Here is a 20,528-nt window from a genome sequence, read left to right as displayed (position 1 = left end):
AATCTTGCAAAAATTCAAGCAGTTCGTTAGCGCAAAGGACAGGGAGCGCTAAGATGGTGTAACTAATGTGGTGTGATAGCCTCACCTGCTCAGTGAGCTGTAAAACGTGCAGGTGGCCTTGGGAAGAGAACTGAGTCAAGGCCTTTAAGATCTAATCTGCTAAGATAAAGCAAGTTAATATGTTATTCTTGATGCTGATAGAATTACGTGACTGTTTTGCAGGAGAAAAGAGTGCAAGTCTCTCCGCCTTTAACAAGAGGACCAAGTGCCTTTATACCAGAGAACGAAGTAAGTGTGCGGCTGTCAGCGCTCCCAGAGACGCACATAAATGTGGCGTGTGCTCTTTTTTGTGGGGGTGATCGATTATTATTCTTAATGCCAGGCCCGAGGGGGGGCCTGGCCGGTATTACGGCACCATGATTCTGTAACTCTCAGAGCAGCCTCTGACCTTCAGTTTGAGAGAACCAAAAAGCCTGGCTAACTTCATAGATCACATCTGTGGCTCTTAAGAGAATTTACGGTTGAAAGGTACAGTGGGACTTCAAACTGAAGAGTTCTGTGTATGATTTAATGTCCAATTTAAACCTTGATTTGCAGCTTGTTGCAACTTTCCTGTAGTGTCGTTCTTTTCCTATGATATTAATCTCCATGGAGTATCATTTACTGATGAATTATTTGGAGTGGCAAACGATAAAAACGGGTCCTTTTTCTGTTCTGCTTTTGAGTAGTTGCTAAAGCCAGGCAATTCATATGCTAGAACAACAGGGCCAAAAATAAGTTTTTGAAAGTCAGAAGGTATCCACTGTTCTCTGAATCTCTCTCTCCCTACACAGGGAAGAATTGAACCTRAAAACAGGGCAAGTATAAAGCCTGGAAAAAAGAAAACATAAGCAAAAAAGGATAGAGTTTAAAATGAGTCCTCTAGACTTGGGAAGTGGGGAGCATAGAGTGAGCTCCAGCTAGTCAGAGTTGTGAAAGGGATTTCCCTGACGTTATGCATTAAGGACTGATAATGCCAAACTGCATAATGATTTGATTTTTCTTACTAAGAGAATTTTGTAAAGAGTGGGAAAATAAATATAATGAGAAAGATTGTATGTAAGGTTTTGAGAGAATTGTTAATGAATTTACTGCACAAGTGATACACTTGGTAATCAGTGGCAGCCGAGGATGCAGAAGGACGGCACTGAGCAGCCTTCAGAAAGCAGTAACCCCACTAGTTATCCTAGTAGAAAAATGCAACCTCTACCTGTGTTGATATAACAGCTATTTAATATCAAGAACAAATATCGAATTATGTTTGTTAAACAAATGACTGGTCTTTTCCCCCAGTTCCTTGGCTGGTAAATAGTGCAGTTGATAGACAGGATGTAATTGTGAATTAGTAACATATTTAATGTCTCACAAATCTTGRTAAGTTAACTACAGAACATTGCTCTTATCAAAGCCTACTCTATTTTGATAATGGAAAGATTTTGATATGGACAGAGTAACAACACTTAATTGTAAAGGTTCCCATTAAGGTGTCATAAGGCTTTACCAGGAGAATTAGAAAAGCATGTTTGCGAATCCATGGATGGTAATAAATCAGGAGGAGGGACATACTGCTTTCTCTTCAGGCTCTAGGTGGAGAATTTTCAGAAGAAATAGTGCTCTATAATGCTGTGCCTAACATAGCAACAATGCAGTCCTACAGGGTTATATTTCAACTTTGTCAGCATAATTCTTTCTCTGTAAATTGTACTAAGTTACAAGAAAAGCTCCTGACAAATTGGAGATGATCAGAAATGTTACTACAGCAGTAGCAGGACTGAAATGTAGTTTCCCTAAGAAATTAAATGAGACAAAAATCTCTTAAATACCTGGAAGATGCTCTTTCTGAAGAATAAGGAGTGTTACTTACAGTGGAGCAGTGGTATGCCATAATATATAGGCTTGGTCTCTAATGTGTGGATAAAATTCTGGTAGTAAAAGTATCGAAGAGGCATCTTTTTGATATAAAACACAGAAAGGCTGTGGTAGGGAAGAACTATACATATAAAAATTATGGAGCTGCTTAGCTGGATTGTTCTGCTTCTTCCCTTTCTTTCTGGGCCCACAAATAAAACAGTGAAGTCTCACAGTATCACAGTAGTGAGAAATGAAAATGGAGTAACTCGTTTATGTTACATTCCGTATAAACTTTCATATAAAATTTGGTTATGTAACTCAGTTCCTCTTCATTAATTTTGAGGTCTGTTGTAGGGCTGAGTGCTCAGGTACTGTGTGTCTGTACAGACTGACTTCCGTAAAGACTTGACATTCCATTTAACTTCTGCTTACTTCAAGATCTCCCTGAAGATTTGACTTCAGGTGTCAGTTCAGCCTTTTTGGAAAAATCTACAGAAAAATGTTTGGTTTTCATAGCAATGTATTAAAATAATTGGTGTATAGTGTTTTTCAGTTTTCAGTATACAAGTCACATTTATATGTGTATATTCATGCACATACATAAACATACATTTTTATACATATATCTGTATCTCCAGAACTATCTGCAAGTTTGTACAAAAGCAAAACTTTCATATTTTAGTATGTTTCTATCCAGGGCTAAAGCTAGAGAAAACCTCTCTCAGTTAACTTTCTGCATCTTATTTTTAAGGTTATGCAAGCAAACGGTTTGGATGAACGTACTAATCTTCTTGTGGARGAATACTCTACATCTGGTCGCCTGGACAACATCACACAGGTCATGAGTATCCATACTCAGTACCTGGAGTCTTTCCTCCGCAGCCAGTTCTATATGTTGCGCATGGATGGGCCCCTTCCTTTGCCCTATAGGCACTACATTGCTATAATGGTATGTACCAACAAGGTATACACTTTTTCCCGTCATCTTGACTTTCTTATTAAAAAAAAAAAAAAAAAAAGAAAAAAAAGAAAAATGAAAAAAATCAGAAAGGAGGGACTGGTGTGATATTTTAGGTAATGGGTGTACATGCATGAATGTTTTTTTAAAGCTGATTTCCATCTGAATAAAGCATATATAGCCACAAAGTTTTCAATGAGAAGAGAGAATTAGCAAAGTACACCTTTTCATGTTAGTATCCTGCAGTGAGACACTTCTCACATGCCCACGGAAGTGAGGTTTTGTGGACAGCAGTTAAAGCTGTGGCCGCTTACTTCTGGGAGTGTAACTATAAGTGTACAGCAATAGGATGAGAAGCAACAGACTCAAGTTACAAGCTTAAGGTAGACACTAGGAAAACAGTTTTCACCATGAGAATGGTCAGACATTGGAACAGGACCCAAGAGAGGCTGTAGGATCTCCAAAGATGAAGATCTTGTCTAGAGAAAGCTCTGAGCAACCTGTTTTAAGCCAGCCCTAGTATGAGTTGGAAGTTGGACCAGATGACCTGACCTGCAGATGTCCCTTGCAACCTAAATTAGATTTAGTGATTCAAAGTAAAGTAATCAAAGTTTTTTTTATTGTGAACCTTCCRTACTGATTAGAAATGTTTCACAAAACAAAATATGGCTCTGTGCAACTAAATTGTATTGTTTTTCACCTGCAGTGAAATAAGATTATACTCTAATATGCTGCACTTTTGCCTCTGTGTTTAATTATTTTAGGCTGCTGCCAGACATCAGTGTTCGTACCTAATAAATATGCATGTTGATGAGTTTTTGAAGACTGGAGGAATTGCAGAATGGTTGAATGGTTTAGAATACATTCCACAAAGACTGAAAAATCTGAATGAAATAAACAAACTCCTTGCACACAGGCCCTGGCTAATCACAAAAGAGCACATTCAGGTACCTATTAAAAAATGCCTTGTGATAGCAGTAAATGTCCAATAATAAGAACTGTTAAGAGCTATGCAAGTACGTGGTTGGGCTTCATTATCTTGAGTTTAAGAATTCAGGGAAGTATTGGAGTATTGAATAACCCAAGGAAGGCTTCTACGTGACAAAGCCAACAAAGCTTATCTTTTAGGRATAGTATTGACTAGAATAACCCCAGCAGAAAAGAAGTAATCTATTAGATCTCTCTTTTTTTTTTTTTTTTGAGAATTCGTGTGGAAGAGAAATATGGTAGTATTGGAAAAAAGGAATTGATGCCTTTTTAAAATATATGTAGTCTTATACAAACCTTGGGACCAAAAGAAGTTTTATATTTACACTTTTTTTATTCTCATTTCAGAAACTTGTCAAGACTGGGGAAAATAATTGGTCTCTTCCTGAATTGGTGCATGCTGTTGTCCTGTTGGCACATTATCATGCCTTGGCAAGTTTTGTATTTGGTAGTGGCATTAATCCAGAGAGAGATCCGGATACATCTAATGGAGTCAGACTTATAGCAGTCAACAACTTCTGTGTCTGTGATCTTGCCAATGACAACAACATAGAAAATGCATCCCTCACAAGTAGCAACTTTGGGGTTAGTGTTCCAAGAAGATTCTTTTGCTTGCCTCTGTTTTGCATTAGAAAGCTTTCTTCCATTCTTTCCTGTTTAAATTTCAGTGTAGTTTGAAAGTTTTTTTGTCTGCTCTACTGGAATGCATGGGTCTGGTAACTCTTATGTTAGCTCGAGCAGTTTGCAGTGTAATCTGTTTCAAAACCACATTGAAACGGAGAATTGTGCTCAGAATAATATGATTTTAAAAGTTAATCTCACAACCCATTGAGCAAGACTAAAACTTCACTTCCAGTTGAAAGCTGGAAGTTTGAATTTGTTCAGACAGTGTATCACTCACTGAAGCATTTTATTAATCATTTTCTTAACACATAGAGTGAAAAAAACAGAAGGAAAAACCCCAGAGGTCGTAATATTCCTTTTGACTTTGACAAGGCCTGTGATCTCAAAACAGGTTAATCTTGAAACACTTCCTTGTAGATGAGAGGAAAATATCTGAAATAAAATGGCTTTATTCYTTACATTAATGTTCTGGTCTTGAATCAACCAAAAGAGAAATTTAATTACTATTTAATTCATTCAAAAATGGAAATTTCTCTGAAAGTTGCTTTACAATGCTTTGAAGAAGAGTCTTTGAATTAAACTGCTGATTGCTGAATTAGCCTCATCTCCTTTGATGRAAGATAGGGATTATAAACTGAATCACTAGACAGATTTGTAAAACTAGCAGTAAGCTTACAATATGAGCATGTAATTAGTTATTGCATCTTAAGTTTCTGTGATGTAAGGCATGCTAGCTTAAATCACCAGTATTTCTTACACATTTGTAGTGAGCTAAGGGCTGCTTCGGGCTGTGAGCTGCTTGTTAAGCAGTGAATAACATGATATAAAACATTTTTAGCTGTGGGCAGAAGATAAGAATCAAAAGAAAAAGAAAAGAAAGACTAAGCAATTTATCTTAAGAAAAATCTGAATTGCCAAGATAGATCACGGAATTGCAAACTTTGATATATTTGACGTATTTTGATATATTCTAGWAAAGTGGCACAAAAGGAAGAAAAAGGTCCCTGTAAAAGTTGTTTTGAATACATAGAAAARCATAACAAAAAGTAAACAAAAAGAATACTGATTGGCTGTCTCAGGTTGTGTTCCTGTGTTGTGGGATTACACTGTATCTTCTCAGTAAGATATTTTGCATTACCAGTTGACTGAGAAAAGTTAGCTTAATGTAAGAAGTTGTTTTCTGATACACATAGGTATTTCTGGTAGGATATATATTATAGGCAACTATGGTTTCCATGTTCAGACATCACCACTTTCACTATTAATCTTGTTGCAGTGGAATACTTCGATAGATTTAGAGGAACACTTACCCACTCCCTTCTTTAGACTTTCTGAAAACTGTTTCTGTCTTACATGTGACAAAAAGCATTCTGGCTTGGATTTTCATGTTTGCTACTGATATCTTTTTTTGAAAGCATTTACTGTAGAGCATGAAATCTGAAGATGACACATGTTGTCTATCTTCTAAGTTTCCAGAATGTCATGGTGTTTTTGCAGATTGCAGATTCCTTAAGTGAGCTGGAGGCCTTAATGGAAAGGATGAAGAGGCTGCAGGAAGATAAAGAGGATGAAGAAGCCTCTCAGGAAGAGATGGCAACTCGCTTTGAAAAGGAAAAGAAGGAGAGTCTGCTAGTAATTAGTGGAGGTATTTGTACTTTTCCAGTTCCAGTCTGTTTGTGCTTTGTAAGCCCTAAACACTAGAGTTYGGTTCAATGACTACAACTCTTCCTGTCAGTTTCTTTATTCTGGCTCTTGCTTTAGTAAGGGTGGTCCTGTGACTTGGTTCATCTGCTTAAGACTTCTTGATTGGCAAATGTTGCCACCCTTGTTGCTACTTGAAATTTAGCTTTTTTATTTGGGAAAAAAAAAAAAAAAAGCCTGTAGGCTTCTTGGGTGAAATTTCTTTTTATTTGTATGCTCTTCAGATTAATTCCTTTGTGTAAATATTCAATAATACTTCACAATTTTAGGTTCTACAGTGTTTATGTCACTCATAGATAGCCTTCATATATGACCCTGAGACTGGGACAGACAGACAGCAAATAACTGTACACTAATGGAATGAGACTCTTTTTTTTTTTTCTGTTTTAGTTATTCTCCCTGGAAAGGACATCACAGACTGACTGTTTTTGAGTGATTATTCTGCTATGCTGTTTCTATTACCTGTATTATGATAGAGATTTCTTGGCATTCATTTAATTCTTAGGTATTGTTCAAAATTAAGAGCTGAAAACCTCTTTTCCTATATTTTTTATTTGTTCTAAAGGCTTTCATCTCTAACATACCATACAATTAAATCTGTTTCATATAAACAACAGGATTTTGAGTTTTTTTTTATTTTTTTTTTTTCCTTCCAAAGAGTGTTTTAGAAGAAACAATATGATCAGGACAATCTGAATCTCCAAGCAACTCCACATGTTAGAGGCTACCTGAAGATCATAGCTTGTATCTTTTTAAAAAGTGACCTATAAAATGGCCCACATTTTCCCAGAAATCTTCTGTGTCAGYTTAGATCTAAGTAACTTCAGAGAGAATTTGTTAAGAAAGCTGAAGCTACAAACTAGTAGTTAATCAAATCTGTTTTTTTTCAGAATACAAGTCAGACCAGGACTATTTGAAGGTATTCAAGTTTCTGTGCACTGAGCCCAAAAAGGAGAAAGAATGTTCTGTGAATCATCAGAGATTTTGTGGCTCTCTAAAAATATTCAAAAACTGAAAGGAAATATATCCAAAGTCATCATTACTGGATTTTAAAAAATGGACATCATCCATTCTCATTCAATTTTTCTTTAGTCAGATAGTCTTGAGGTAGTGTAAACAAACTGACACCTGCTACAGTTTCATTATTAAACCAGGACTTCCATGAGTTTCTGCAACTTCAAGCTTGTTAGGATGAGGTGTTGTTTGGGACAGGAAGATTTCTTGAAGGGATTGCTGGTAGTTTTGTTTGCTTTCCTCCCTTTCCTCCCTGTATGCCTGTAGATTTTTTTATTCTTCACTGAGGATTAGCTGTAGCAGATGTGCAGGCTTCTTCCTACGCAATTATGTTTTGATTGTTTAATGAGGCAAAGAGGAGATAAAGCACTTCTGCAATTCTTAGATTTACTGACTTTTTAAGGTGCTGAGAGTGGACATATGGCAACTGTTCTGTCAATGCATGTGGAAGCAAGCCCAGGTATTAACATCAGGGTCAAATGTAGTCAGCTATACCRTAGTCAACTCCTGCAAAGGTAGTTGCACAAACAAGCCACCTGTTTATTCAGGGAGGAAAGATTGATTCCTGATAGAGAACCTGCACTTGCTTAGTGACACGTTTTGAAGCTCTTTGAACATGCTTAGTTACTAGAGCTTCTGGCAGAGTTTCAGCCTGATGTGCTATCGAGCACTTTGCTTTCATATACTCTTCAGTTGATATTTACAAGTGGAGTGTTGCACTGCTGTCCAGTTGCTTGTATTGTAGGGTATAGAATAGAGCTGATGTACTTCCTGGCACCATACGTGCTTAACATAGCAATCCTGTTGTCAAGTGTGTGTTCTTCTGTTTCTTATCTTAGCATAATRGCTTTATTAATGGGACGCATCTTGCCCAATTTAAGGTATCTGGCCTCCCTCAGAAGTCAACAGGGAGAAAAACATATCTCCAGGTAATAGTTCAGCCCATGTCTTCCCATTTCCTAGAAGGATCTTCGATGTCTTATGCKGACATTTCAGTGGCTTAGTGGAAAGGATGAATTCCATACAAGCGGATGGGTTAAGTGGAACGGAGATGAAGTGAAGTTTTTCCTTCCTTCATTCCATTCTCTTCCTTTGCAAAACTCTTAAAAAATCATTCTCCAATCCTTTAGTAGAGCGGTAGTATTAGTGCTGACTTCTGTTTTGCTGTTTTTTCACAGCATTTGATGATGAAATAGTTTCTACAGATGTCTCCCGTTATATTGAAGATCCTGGGTTTGGGTACAAAGACTTTGCAAGGCGAGGAGAAGAGCATCTGCCAACATTCAGAGCTCAGGTAGTGTTTCTTTAAAATACATTCACTCAAAGAATACTACATATTTCTTTACTAGACAAATAGTGTAAAGTAGTTGTAGTGGAACATGTTTGTGTCGTGCACTTTTTCTTGCCATTGTACATTAAATAATTCGCAGGCTTCTACAAATTTATGAGAGATGAGTCTTCTGCTATTTCTGGAAAGGCACAGAAGTATTTAGCTTTAGATCCTACTTAAAATATTAAAGGAATTAGTAGGAAAACTGTAAAGCATATCAATAGATCTGGAATACAAGTGAAAGCTAGGAAAGGAAGAATTTCTTTTCCTTTTCTTCAAATACAGAAAAATTTTACTGGAAGAACACTTAATTTCTGACATATCTTCAAGTATTCTCTGCTCAGTGGTTATCAGTAAACATGCATATATTTTGTCAGAGTGATTTGGTGAGTGATGTTTTTATATATACACCAAATCACTGAGCTTTRAATGTCTGAAAACGAGTACTTAAATAGAATTACTGTTTGTCTATTGTGAAAAATATGTATGTATATTTATATATAGTATGTTGAGAGAACTGCCCTTTTGTCTGTGTATTGTCCAATGTATGGAGACATTTAACCATGGCTAGACTCATAAACATCTTCATAATGTAAATAATAGCAGGCAGGTTCTAGGTAGTCCTATTCTGGGTTGTAGAATAGATTAATCATCAGTCTAGTAATAAATTGCAGGCAGTGGACAAAATCTTGCACCAAATCAGAAAACTTCCAGGAAAAAAAAAAGTAGATGCAGGAAAACTCCAGTCAGAAGATTTATCTAAGACTGAAAAATAAAGAACTCATGATCACTTTCAGGAAATGTATTTAGCTATACAGCAGATTTTGCTGATCTGGATGATTTATTTTGCGGTCTTAATATGAGCCTAAAGTAGGTGGATATTGCCAAAAGAATAAGGCAAAGTCAGTGCCTATAAATCAAACATACTGCTTAACTACTTAGGAACAACAGGCTCCTACGGAAAAAAGCTCTACCGAAGTTGAAACTGTAACTARAATGTCTCTGCTCTTAAATACATAGGACAGCTTCAAGCCTGCTTTCAAAGGAGTGATCTTGMAAATTTAACTTTATTAGTATGTCCTGCTCTCCAGCAGCTAGATATACCTGCAGCTTCCCAAATGCTATTAGTGCCCCAAACCCCTTTAATAAATCCAATACTTATTCTGGATAAAACATCTTTATCTCTGTGGGTTTAAATTCAGTAATAGAAAAAGGTGTTCARCAAACAGCAGGATTAAAAAAAATGTTTCCTTTTTTGTGATTGTTATGGATCAACTGCTGTTAGTAACCAGTGCTTCCCTCCTCCTGGGGCTTCTGATTTTCAGAAGCTGATACTCTGAAGGGTCCTAATTAGTATTTTTGGCTACTTGAAACAAACAAACAAAATCCCCACTCACTGCTGTCCATCAGCATTTGAGAACCATGACACAAAACTGTGATGTGACATCGCAAATGAAGGTGCCAAATTAAAAAAAAAAAAAAAAAAAAGTATATATGATCTTCAGAACCTGCCACACACTTGACACTACAGCATGGCTCCTGGCAACTTCATGATTTACATTTTGGGGATGCAAAATTCTGTTTCTGCTCCAGTGTAGGTCATGTCTATGCTGAGCAGCTTGCATAATAAGGTCCTCATGTTAGAAATCCCCTGAGGCTTCAACACAGGAAGCTCAATTCAGTTGGGTGATCGTCAGTGTCCAGAGCCTTTTGTGATACTGCAGGTTGTCCTAGACATCTGTACAGGGCTAGTAGATAATGGACGTTGTCTCACAAGTCTTACGGCCTTCTGGACTGCCAGATGGAGGCCAAATGTGGGGCGTTTCAGATGTCACAGAACACTTTTTTTTTTAAGGCAGCTGGATATTGTCCTGCGTACTCTCCCCTCTCTCCCAATCGGGTTCAGTCCAATAGGTGTGCTCTGATGCGAATCTGCAAGGCCCTTGCCTAGCAGTTCTTTCTGAAAACAACCAGACACAGCAGGAAGCCGAGACGATGCCCTCAGCTGTAAAGAGGGTATGTGATCGAATGACTGAACACTTGCCAAGGATGTGGGCAAACTAACGTGTTCTCTATAACCGCAGCATGAAGAGTGGTTATATACTGTTCTGAAGCAGGGTAATTCTCTGCTGTTGTTGCTGTGCCACYACTTTTCAAAAAATTCGCATTCCTGATATGAGGAAGCATAGTTCTACCCTTACAATCCAGGTGCTTGTCTAAGACCAAAGCAACCTGGATTTTAATACCTTGTTCCAGGACTTTTTAAACTTAAAGGCTCATTTCAGTTAGAGTGACGCYGGTTAAAGTGGCATGGAAGACAATGGCAAATTGTGTCAACACCTCAAGAATAAGGGTAGTTTTTTTCTCCTCATATATTCTGTAGGTTAATGGTATCCAAACTGGAAGTGAGGTGCAGCAATGTGACATTTTTTGCCAGGAAGYCTGGTAGAATGGAGCAGATGATAAAGATGGAGGATTCAAAATGCAAATCTTTTGAAGAGAATAAAATTATAACTAGTAGGTAACAGATACTATTCAGCTGTAGAGAGGACCAAATAGAGACTTCACTTCATCTGTGTGTATATATATATATACACGTATATATATATATATATATATGCATATATATAATGTATTTCTTTCTGCTTTTACAGGACTATACTTGGGAAAATCATGGCTTTTCCCTTGTAAACAGGCTTTATTCTGATATCGGGCATCTCCTCGATGAGAAATTTCGGATGGTCTATAATCTCACATATAACACTATGGCAACACATGAGGATGTTGATACAACTATGCTGAGAAGAGCTTTATTTAACTATGTCCACTGTATGTATGGAATCAGGTATGGAASAAAATGCGCTGGCTAAGGAGTGCATTTTAGAGTGTGTAAACATAGAGAGAAAAACTACCTGAAAAGGGTTAGTTTAGAATCCAGGTGTTAAAGTGGAGATGATATCTCAGTCTGCAAGTTAGAGTGGTTTTGCTRGTATATTATTCATGCAGCTTTTGATTTCAGTGACTAAAATGATTATGAACCAGGATAGAGGTTATTACAGAACTGTCTTCTCAGAAGCCAGCCTGTGTTGTGTGTTAGCAGGTTCTGTTCTAGCATATGTACTAAATGCTTCAACTCTGGAACTTGATATGCTGCAAAAGACTATGCTTTTAAAGACCTGTATCCAGCAGAGTGATTGCCTCTGTTATTTAGGTATGATGATTATGATTATGGAGAAGTTAATCAGTTACTTGAACGCAGCCTGAAGGTTTACATAAAGACAGTGACCTGCTACCCAGAGAGAACTACGAAGCGCATGTATGATAGTTACTGGCGTCAGTTCAAGCACTCAGAGAAGGTATGTATACTGACTTCATGGAGATGCCAGTGCATTTTAAAAATGGAAAATACAGTGACTTATAAAAATGTTTGTTTCTGTCAAACTAATTGTTTTAACCAAAGAAATAAATGAGATTAATTCAGTGAGTTTAAATGTCAGTTTTACAAAAATACTTCCTAGTAGACTGGAAATGTTGTCAGTCCTTCTTATTTTGAATGACTTCTCCATAAAATTGAACTGACATCTGTAATGGAAAAGTGTATAAACTTGAGAATGCARAAATAGTCAGCCATGTCAATGCTTTCGATTTGGGGACAAAAAAGAGTTTATCTCATTTATATAGTCTTCATTGTGTTTTTTCATCAAGAAGCAATGTCAGTGTGTTTGCAAATATCTACGTTAAATGCTTGCTGTCAAGAGTTCAATGCTTGTATGTCTTCTAGCATATCTGGCAGTTGAACTGGTCCTTATACTGTGCAGTATGATGGTAGTAGGTGGTAGTAAACAAAACAACAATACCATTCATTAAGAATTTGTACCATTAGGATACGAAATTGCTTTACTGGGATTTTTCAGATAGAAAGATGTTTAAAGTGGCAGTTAAGGATAGTTACTTGGAGTCCTAAAATGTTGTCTAATACTGGATAGCTGTTCAAAAAGCAGTTGCAGTCTTGCAGCAGAGTACAGCAAGAAAAGACCTAATTTCTTACAGTGATAATTTGCTAAAAGTTAAGTGTTGTAGCATAAATGAATAAACAATGATGGACTCAAAGCAAACTAAATGACTGATTTAATTTTTCACAGGTTCATGTAAATCTACTTCTAATGGAAGCTCGTATGCAAGCAGAACTTCTGTATGCCCTTCGTGCCATAACTCGTCACTTAACCTGAAGCTTTCACTGAGAGGGAGTAAAGGAATTTTTACTGAGTATGTAAAGACCTTTTGAAATAGATACATGCCAGAAGCTGTTTGTGATGTAGCATCAGGTTATTCAATTCTCTAGTGTCAAAGTTTAGCCGTGTTTCTTGACGGCTGTAATGTGCAATGACGTGTTTTATTTTCTTGATGCTTAACATTACTAATGATAACAAACATAACACTGAGGAGCACTACTCTACATTGTTTCCGGTTGGATTTCTGCACAGTGGTCAGAATCCTAAAACTGTTTTTATTATACTCAGTTCTAGCGCTTTGTTCTTTAAGCACGGGAATAGAGTGCTTAGAGACTTATTTTCCAAGCAATCATTTTTCAGAATAACAGAATCCAGCAGAAGATCTGTTTTGAATGTTCTGAGAACTTGCCACCGAGTCGTAACTCTGATAGAGATGCATGTGCTGTGTTAAATTGAATTGCCCACTGGATCCATCTGTGTCTCCTGGAGACTGCTTGCCAGTCACTGTCTTACTACAGCAATTGAAGGTGATGTGAAATGTGGATGTAAACTTTGACCACACTTCAATGTGAAATTAATCATGATAAATTCTATGGCATGCTACTGAAGTACAAAACTCATCTGTTTTATCTTGTCTCTTCCCAAGAGAAGAGGCTTCACAATTCACCATTTCAACTAAACTTACTGTGTTTCAATCATGCATAATCTTGGTATACTGACAGTCACCCTCAGTTGTCTTCACAATATCCATGCTCATCACATGTTGCAATTTGTTTAGTTGGCACCTGTAAAGTTAATACTCAGACTGACCAAAAATAGTGTTGTAGGTTTTTTGCACTCTCCTCTTTCTCAATGTTTTAACTAAGGAAAGTAAAGGAAGGCTAGCATATCTGTTCTTTCATATTGGATGTATAGAAATTTATTTCCCATAACTTTTTCATAGTATGAAATTTTAATATTCAAAATTTTAAAAGTTTCTATGCATTAGTGTGAGTGAACAAATGAAAAGTGCAATATTTAAAAATAAGCAAGCTTTTTTCCCTATCATGTCACTGCTAAAGTGTCCTTCTTATATAGCCATAAAGAAATTTTGAAACCAAATTTCTTTATTGTCTAAGGCCTAGCAGTTTGGTTTTTAGCTTTTGTGGCTTAAGACAACCTGATTCTGAGATGCCAAAGCATCCCCGAAACAAAGTATTCTTGGACAACTGATGATACTGGGGAAGGGAAGAAATAAGCTGCCAAAAATGTCACAGTTTTGTGCTGTTTTCTGTTGCTTCTGACAAATTCATAAGAGCACAAAATGCTGATATTTATAGCTTTATTTTGTATTGCATTTAATGAACCAGTGAAGTGCCTAAAGAGATGCTTAAACTTACCCAATAGGATGCAAGTTGTCACTGCTTAAACTTTTGTCTGTTGGTTTGGGCTTTTCATCTTACCTTGAGGAGGGTGACCGTTCATTCTGTCACATACATTCAAAACTAGCAGGATAGATTTATTTTTAATGTTATATTGAATTGTAGAAGATGATACAGGATTTTTTCTCCATTGCCAATTGCAGAATAGTTTTTTGAAAATGATAATACCAGCCATATTTTAACACTTTCCATTGAAAAAATCATGGACCAGTATGCTACTAAAATTAGTTTTCTCTCTTCTTTAGTTTTCCTGATACCTTGCTGTGACTTCGCATGTTGGTTTTTTTCACTTTCTCTGTCTGTCCCAGATTGGAAAACTAAATGATTGTACATTTTTTCTGCACTTTCAGACTGCAGACGCTGTGCATTAAAAGCTTTTGAGGAAGAAGTTAGTAACTTTTTACAAATTTTAACATTAGCTATTTAGAAAACTACCCAATAGACAGCATCAGAATCTCTTCTAGAGAGAGCTTTGCATAAAACATCAGATTTACTTATCTTTGCAGTTAGCTATGTAAGATTTCTCAGAAGCATTGAGATGATACGTATGAACTTAGATTAGCTTTCTAAGTTCCTATAATTCTTTTTCCTCCCTATTGTAACTGTAGTGGCCACACCTAAAAGTTTTTGTGCATAAAATGGTTCTGCTGAAAGAACTTTTCATGCAATAGTTTTGCTTTTTTTTAGGTGATGGGAACTGTACAGTGCTACTTTAAATTTCTTTATTATGAAAAGTCACGTAGTTCTCAAGAAGCACAGCTGAGCTTTGGAAAGGAGATAAAACTAGATTTAGGTAACTAATATGACCACTTAGTTTCCCTTCAGAAATGCAAAGGCTCTTAGAGCAGGTTGAGTTTTATGTTTGGAAACATGAGTGCCTTTACTTCTTTCCTTATGAAATATACTTGCCAGCTCAAATGCCTTCTGAGCAAAGTACATGAGTAGATTTGAAATATAGAAACCGTAGATGGATTGCTTCATAAACTTGCAGTAAATCAGTATTTTTTTTTTAAGACGCCATATTGAGTCAAGTATGGCCTACAAGACATTCCATCATAGGAAATGTCATTTTACAAGTAGTTTGCTATAACTTTTTTTTAATATACAGTGTAAACTTGAAACTTCTGAAAATGCTTTCCAGGTGGCTTTTTTTTTCCTTCAAAGTATTGCATTTACGATGTAACAATTTATAGCCTAGTTTTTATACTCAAAATTATGATTTTTAATAGATGTTTGTTCAGAATAGGTGTTTAAAGTCATACAGATGTACAGATGTGTTTTACTCACACTTTAGGCTCACATCGTGCCAAATTTTAATGTGCAAGTGTTCTTGGATTTTGGAGGGGGTGGGATTTAAMGCACTCATGAATGTCATTCCTCACATTTTGTTCATGAATACTATTCTTAAGAGTACTGTAATCATTGGATACCCTCCCTCTGTGTTCCTTTATTGAGATTTATATTTACCAGCATTTATGTTAGTCCACAAAATCCCAGGCATGACCAATATAAAACAAAGTGTACAGTCTCCTGTCTACCGAAGAGAAAACTTGTTAGATATCAATGAACTAGCTATCACAGGAAATGCTGTAAGTAGGGAACAGAGTTTGTGAGCATGGACACCTTGCTAACCGTGCAGAATCACGCTAAAATGTGTGTTCTGACAGAGTATATTCCCTTTAAAATTGTTGCATTTTTTTTTGGTAGTAAAGAGAAGTGACAAAAAAACAAACTGGAGAATGCATTTGCATTCTCCAGAATACACTGCCTGCAGCTGAACATTACAAGAGTGTCATCATAGAAGAACAGAAACCATTTTATACTAAGGTACAATTTGGGCAAATATCTATTATAACTAGCATTGTGGTATCCTGTCAGAATTTTGATGAACTGTAGATGAATTTCTTTTTAACAGTTCATCAAGACTGAGCTGAAGCATGTATACTGTGTCCTAAAGCCTTCTTAAAATGGGAGGAATGTACTTTAAGCTTTAAAAATGAAAGAATTGCCAGTATCAGCCCTTCCTGTGTTCTTAAAAAAAAAAAAAAAAAAAAACTTTAGGGGCAGGGGAAATCAGTGATTATAAATAGTTATAAATAAGAATATCTCTATAAATTTACAATAGATTAGAATTGAACAAAAAGAAAAACATTTTGCTTCTCTATTACTTCACAGAAGGTCAAAGCACCAGATTCTTCAAAGTATTTTTGTTCATAGCAATGCTGATAGATGGTTTAATGGGATTTGGAAAAAACAGCTAGTTGCCTAAATTGCAAAGAGAATTTAAGCACCTAGGCACTTAGCGAAATCCTGCAAGGTGCCCACTTGCATTTTGAGTCATATTTTTAAAGATACTTAACATTTAAATTCAACAGAATAAAATCAGTTTCCATAGATATTAAAGGAATAATATGTTGCAGATCCATATGATTTGCAGCAATTACTAATGAAATAGGTTGTTTGGGGATCTTAATATATAATTAGAAAAATCTTTCCAAAAGAAGTTAAACTGTAAGACGCTTCTCTTGCAGAACAGGTTCTCAGTTTTTCTCATACATACGTGTTTTTGTTGAAGACATGCATTTCAGGTTTATGCTCAAGAGTTTGGACTCTATTTCAGAAGACCTGGATTATTTAACCTCTACTTGGAGAAAAGATTTATTGGCATCAGCAAGTGTATAGTTTGTGCCAGGTCTTAAAATTTTTGGCCAGAAGGATATATTCCAAATCTCCTTGATTTCGGCTGATGTACTTTCAGTTACTTTCCATAGAGGTTCAAATCCTTTTCTTATAAATAAGGAGTGAAATTGCAGAAGATGGGGGACGGGGAATTTCTTTGTAAATAACTTTTCCCAGAGCTGATCTGAATATACAGCTGTTAGAATTGGCTTGCCTTTAGCAATCAGTCCAAGAGTTGGACAAAAATGTCAGTTTTCTGACTGACAATCCGAACTTCGGATTTATCCCCGCTAATGTCCTCCAGCATGTATGTGTGTCTGAAGAGATGCATCCACCAGCTTCTTCACGTTTGGAAAGTGTAAATGAAACCTTTTATCCTCAACTGAAAGTTAATTTAGCATTCCATACCTACCGCATGGATCACAGGTGTGCGAGATGGGAAGAACACAGTAGTATGAGGAAAAATTAGGACTGTCTTGAACAGTGTTAATTTATCTCCTGGAGCAAGTTTTCTTGACGTGTGGTCGTAATGCTGCTCCCTCAACACACATCAGGTCTCCCTTGTAGATGTTTAATCCTCCTTCTTCTCATCAAGGGCATAAATTGACATTTTACATTGCCACCACTCTCTGCATCAAGTGCTTCCTGTTTTTCCAACTCTCAAACCTTAATAATCATTGAGAGACAGCCTCCTAGATTTAATATTGTGAAATAATTTAAAGTTCCCGTGTTACCATTCTTTATTGAGTTCATAGGATCTTTCTTATGTTCAGAAACACTTAATTCCAGTATTAAGTTATTTCTGGGCAGGAAAATTCTAAATCTCATTTGAAAGTGTGGTACTTAGTGCATACTTAGAACATTTAAGTAGTACTTGGTAGTAGCATATCATATTCCATCTTTGGAATTACAATAAAAACCCAGTGAATCCACTAAGAAAATGCTTTCTTTGGCAAAATTCCCCTTTCTTGAGAGCATTTTAGCCATGCAAGCTTCTTCTAGGGAGTTCTCGCAGGGAATTCTGAGATACTCTTCTGCAGCGTGGATGGGAGTAAAGTGGATGTTAATAGGGTTGTTATTCTTCTGGACTGTTCCTCAGGCTCTTCACAGTGGGACAGACTGCAAATGGCCTTYAGAACAAACTGATCTGGGTTTTGTGTTTATGCGTAGCTCCAAATGCAAATTTTGTAGTGATTCCTTGAGACATGGGACATTTTGGTGTACTTACGCGTACCTAATACCATAAAACTTACCGATTTTAATGAAAAAAAAAATCTGAATTCTGCCTGTCTTCTTGACAGTAGTTAGAGACAGTATTTAAAATGCCAATAAATGGATTAAATGTGGGCTTAAGCAGGCAGCAACTCCCCCTGTCAGCATCTGAAAATAAAAGTAGCAGGGGACATGAGCAGCATAAGAGGAAATGAACATTTTTGTCAATTAAAATAGTTTCGCTACTGTGTCCAAAAGGTACTTCTGTATTTCTGTGCGTAGTGGAGACAGTAGAAAAATACTTTCTTCCAAAATTTCCAGTGAATTTCTATATAATAAAAGATGAGACTCTGAGTTGCTATGGAAAACCTTTCCCTTTTATTATTCTGTGGCTGTAAAAGGGCAAGTGTAACATTTCATTTTTGGCTGAGTGAAACATGCTGCTGTTGAATTGCATTTTCTCACCTCCATCAACTTTTTGAAAGGAATTTTAAGGCTAAAATAGGTAGATTATCAGTGTGTCTCCAGCTCACAGTCTGGAAGAGTGATAGCAGTTGATCCAAACACTCAAAGTCTAAAACTCGATCCACTGTTTCTCATTTGCCACTTCATGCTCATGTTATGCCACTGGATTTAAASCCAGACTTCCTTTTTACTTCCCTCCCGATTTGCGTGCTACGTGAAGGGATGGCTACCAGAAACGGGCTGCTAGCATTGACAGGAGATGCAGCTACACAGACATCTAAGGCAAGGAWTTTTTCCTTTTAAAAAAATTAGGCTACAGTCTTTGGACTCTGTGGGGAAATGTAGTCACAAATATTTCCTGATTGTGAACGGAACTGGATATAAACAGTAGCTTAAAAAATAGGAATTTTGTAAACTTGAAATCTCTGAGTTTTACCCTTCCTCTTTTTGCTGGAAAGCTACATAATGAATGTATATGCTTTATCTTTTATCTGACATAACTGAAACTCTGACTGCCAACTTCTTGTTTTGTATTAGCCTTTTTATTTCTCTTAAGTTTGTGAGCAATATATGTAGCATGCTGTGAACGTCTGTTTTGATCCTTATAGTTACTCTTTAAATCATCAGTATTAACACCAGGTCTTTTTCGTGTTTTCTTTGGTACTTTGTATCCAGTGTAATCAGAAGCTGTGATAGGCTCTGCAGTCCTGTGCTTTGTTACTGTAAACACTTTGATTTATATGAAGCAGGTGACTGTGGGCCAATGTGGGGCAGACAGTGTGACCTTACATGACTGCCACTTTTCAATCTCTTGTACTATGTATAGTTTTAAGTAGAATAAGCTTTTTAACAGAATATTAATRCGGTTTATGATTCACACAGGCTGCAAATGTCTGATGTGTGAGAGTCTTTGTATTTATAGTTGTTGGGTTGTGTTTTTTTTTTTTTTTAATTTGTAAAGTAGCAAACTTGATAAACATAGCCACTTTAAACTGCTCTTGCTAAACAGACCCTGCTGTACATAAAATACCACTGTATATATGGGGAGAATTACTGGCAATGGAGGGAGACCTCTCTAGACTGTTGATGTACTGAGCCCCATTCTTGGAAAAGTGTGGTGAGATGTGTAAAGTCCAAGCAGCAAGACTGTTAGGTGTTTGGTCACATTTGGGCCAAAATGCTGTGAAGGCCATGGCTTAAGGTATCTYGCTTGCAAGTGAGCCATGTGTTGCCCTATGCAGTGCAGTAACACGGTCAGTGGATGTGGAACCTGGGTTTCATGTAAGCATCAGATAGAGTGGAAGGAAAACAGACATATAGCCCAGTGCTTGGACTGGCCCACTTGATGGAAAATTTGGGCACAGTATTTCTGCAGCTGATAGATTCCAGGCCTCTCTTAAGTACAAAAATTAGCATTTGATTTGATGTCTAAAAAGCCTTGCTTGTGAGGGGTAAAAAGCAGTGTTTGCTCCCCATTGACGTGACTTCTCCAAAGATGGTTATGGGTCTAAGCCTTGTTAACCTAAGGCTGGATAGTGACATAAAGATCTGTCTGGAGTAAAGGGCAGTGATTTGTTGATCATCCCAGGAGGGAAATTGTTTTGTTTCCAATTGCAACTCTTACCTCTCATCCTCTGGAGAGGGAGAAAATTGTACCAAGTCCCTGCCTTGCAGCTGTGAGGCTTGTTGCTTTGTACTGTCGCAGCTGCTTGAGCATTTTGGGATGGAGGATTAATGACAAAGCTCTGATCCTGCTGCTCTCTCCCACCACCACCAGTGACGTGGGGGAAGCATAATAGCTCTGAAGGTCCCACATTGCCTACCGTGTTGCTACCTACAAGATGATAGCTGGCACAGGGAGTCAGGGGCACTTGTATTGCCTCTCAGGCCATCAGGTACCCAGAGCTCCAGTGGGGTCTTACAGGGTCCTGTGCTTTTGCAGGTGATTTGCCTGCTAGGTGAGTCAGCCGCTAGGAGTTAACTGTGGGATTTCACAGCAGTTTCTATCATTTTTT

The 20,528-nt window shown here is 37.1% G+C and overlaps 1 protein-coding gene across 1 annotated transcript in view; it reads left to right on the top strand.

The window, feature by feature from the left end:
* The window catches only part of SESN3 (sestrin 3), a 40,341-nt gene extending 26,196 nt beyond the window's left edge, over positions 1-14,145 (top strand). Inside the window, exons 2-10 of the mRNA XM_085309004.1 lie at positions 223-288; positions 2,642-2,839; positions 3,613-3,795; positions 4,184-4,420; positions 5,957-6,104; positions 8,353-8,468; positions 11,159-11,349; positions 11,716-11,860; positions 12,647-14,145. Of these exons, the coding sequence (XP_085165130.1) occupies positions 223-288; positions 2,642-2,839; positions 3,613-3,795; positions 4,184-4,420; positions 5,957-6,104; positions 8,353-8,468; positions 11,159-11,349; positions 11,716-11,860; positions 12,647-12,733 (1,371 nt within the window). The 3' untranslated portion in view covers positions 12,734-14,145. The remainder of the gene's footprint in view (positions 1-222; positions 289-2,641; positions 2,840-3,612; positions 3,796-4,183; positions 4,421-5,956; positions 6,105-8,352; positions 8,469-11,158; positions 11,350-11,715; positions 11,861-12,646) is intronic.
* The last annotated feature ends 6,383 nt before the right edge of the window (positions 14,146-20,528 follow it).

This window comes from Rhea americana, unplaced genomic scaffold (genome assembly GCF_003343005.1).
Source record: "Rhea americana isolate MKP2758 unplaced genomic scaffold, rheAme1 scaffold_29, whole genome shotgun sequence".
In the NCBI taxonomy this organism is placed as follows: domain Eukaryota; kingdom Metazoa; phylum Chordata; class Aves; order Rheiformes; family Rheidae; genus Rhea; species Rhea americana.
This window is presented reverse-complemented; position numbering and strand designations above follow the sequence as displayed.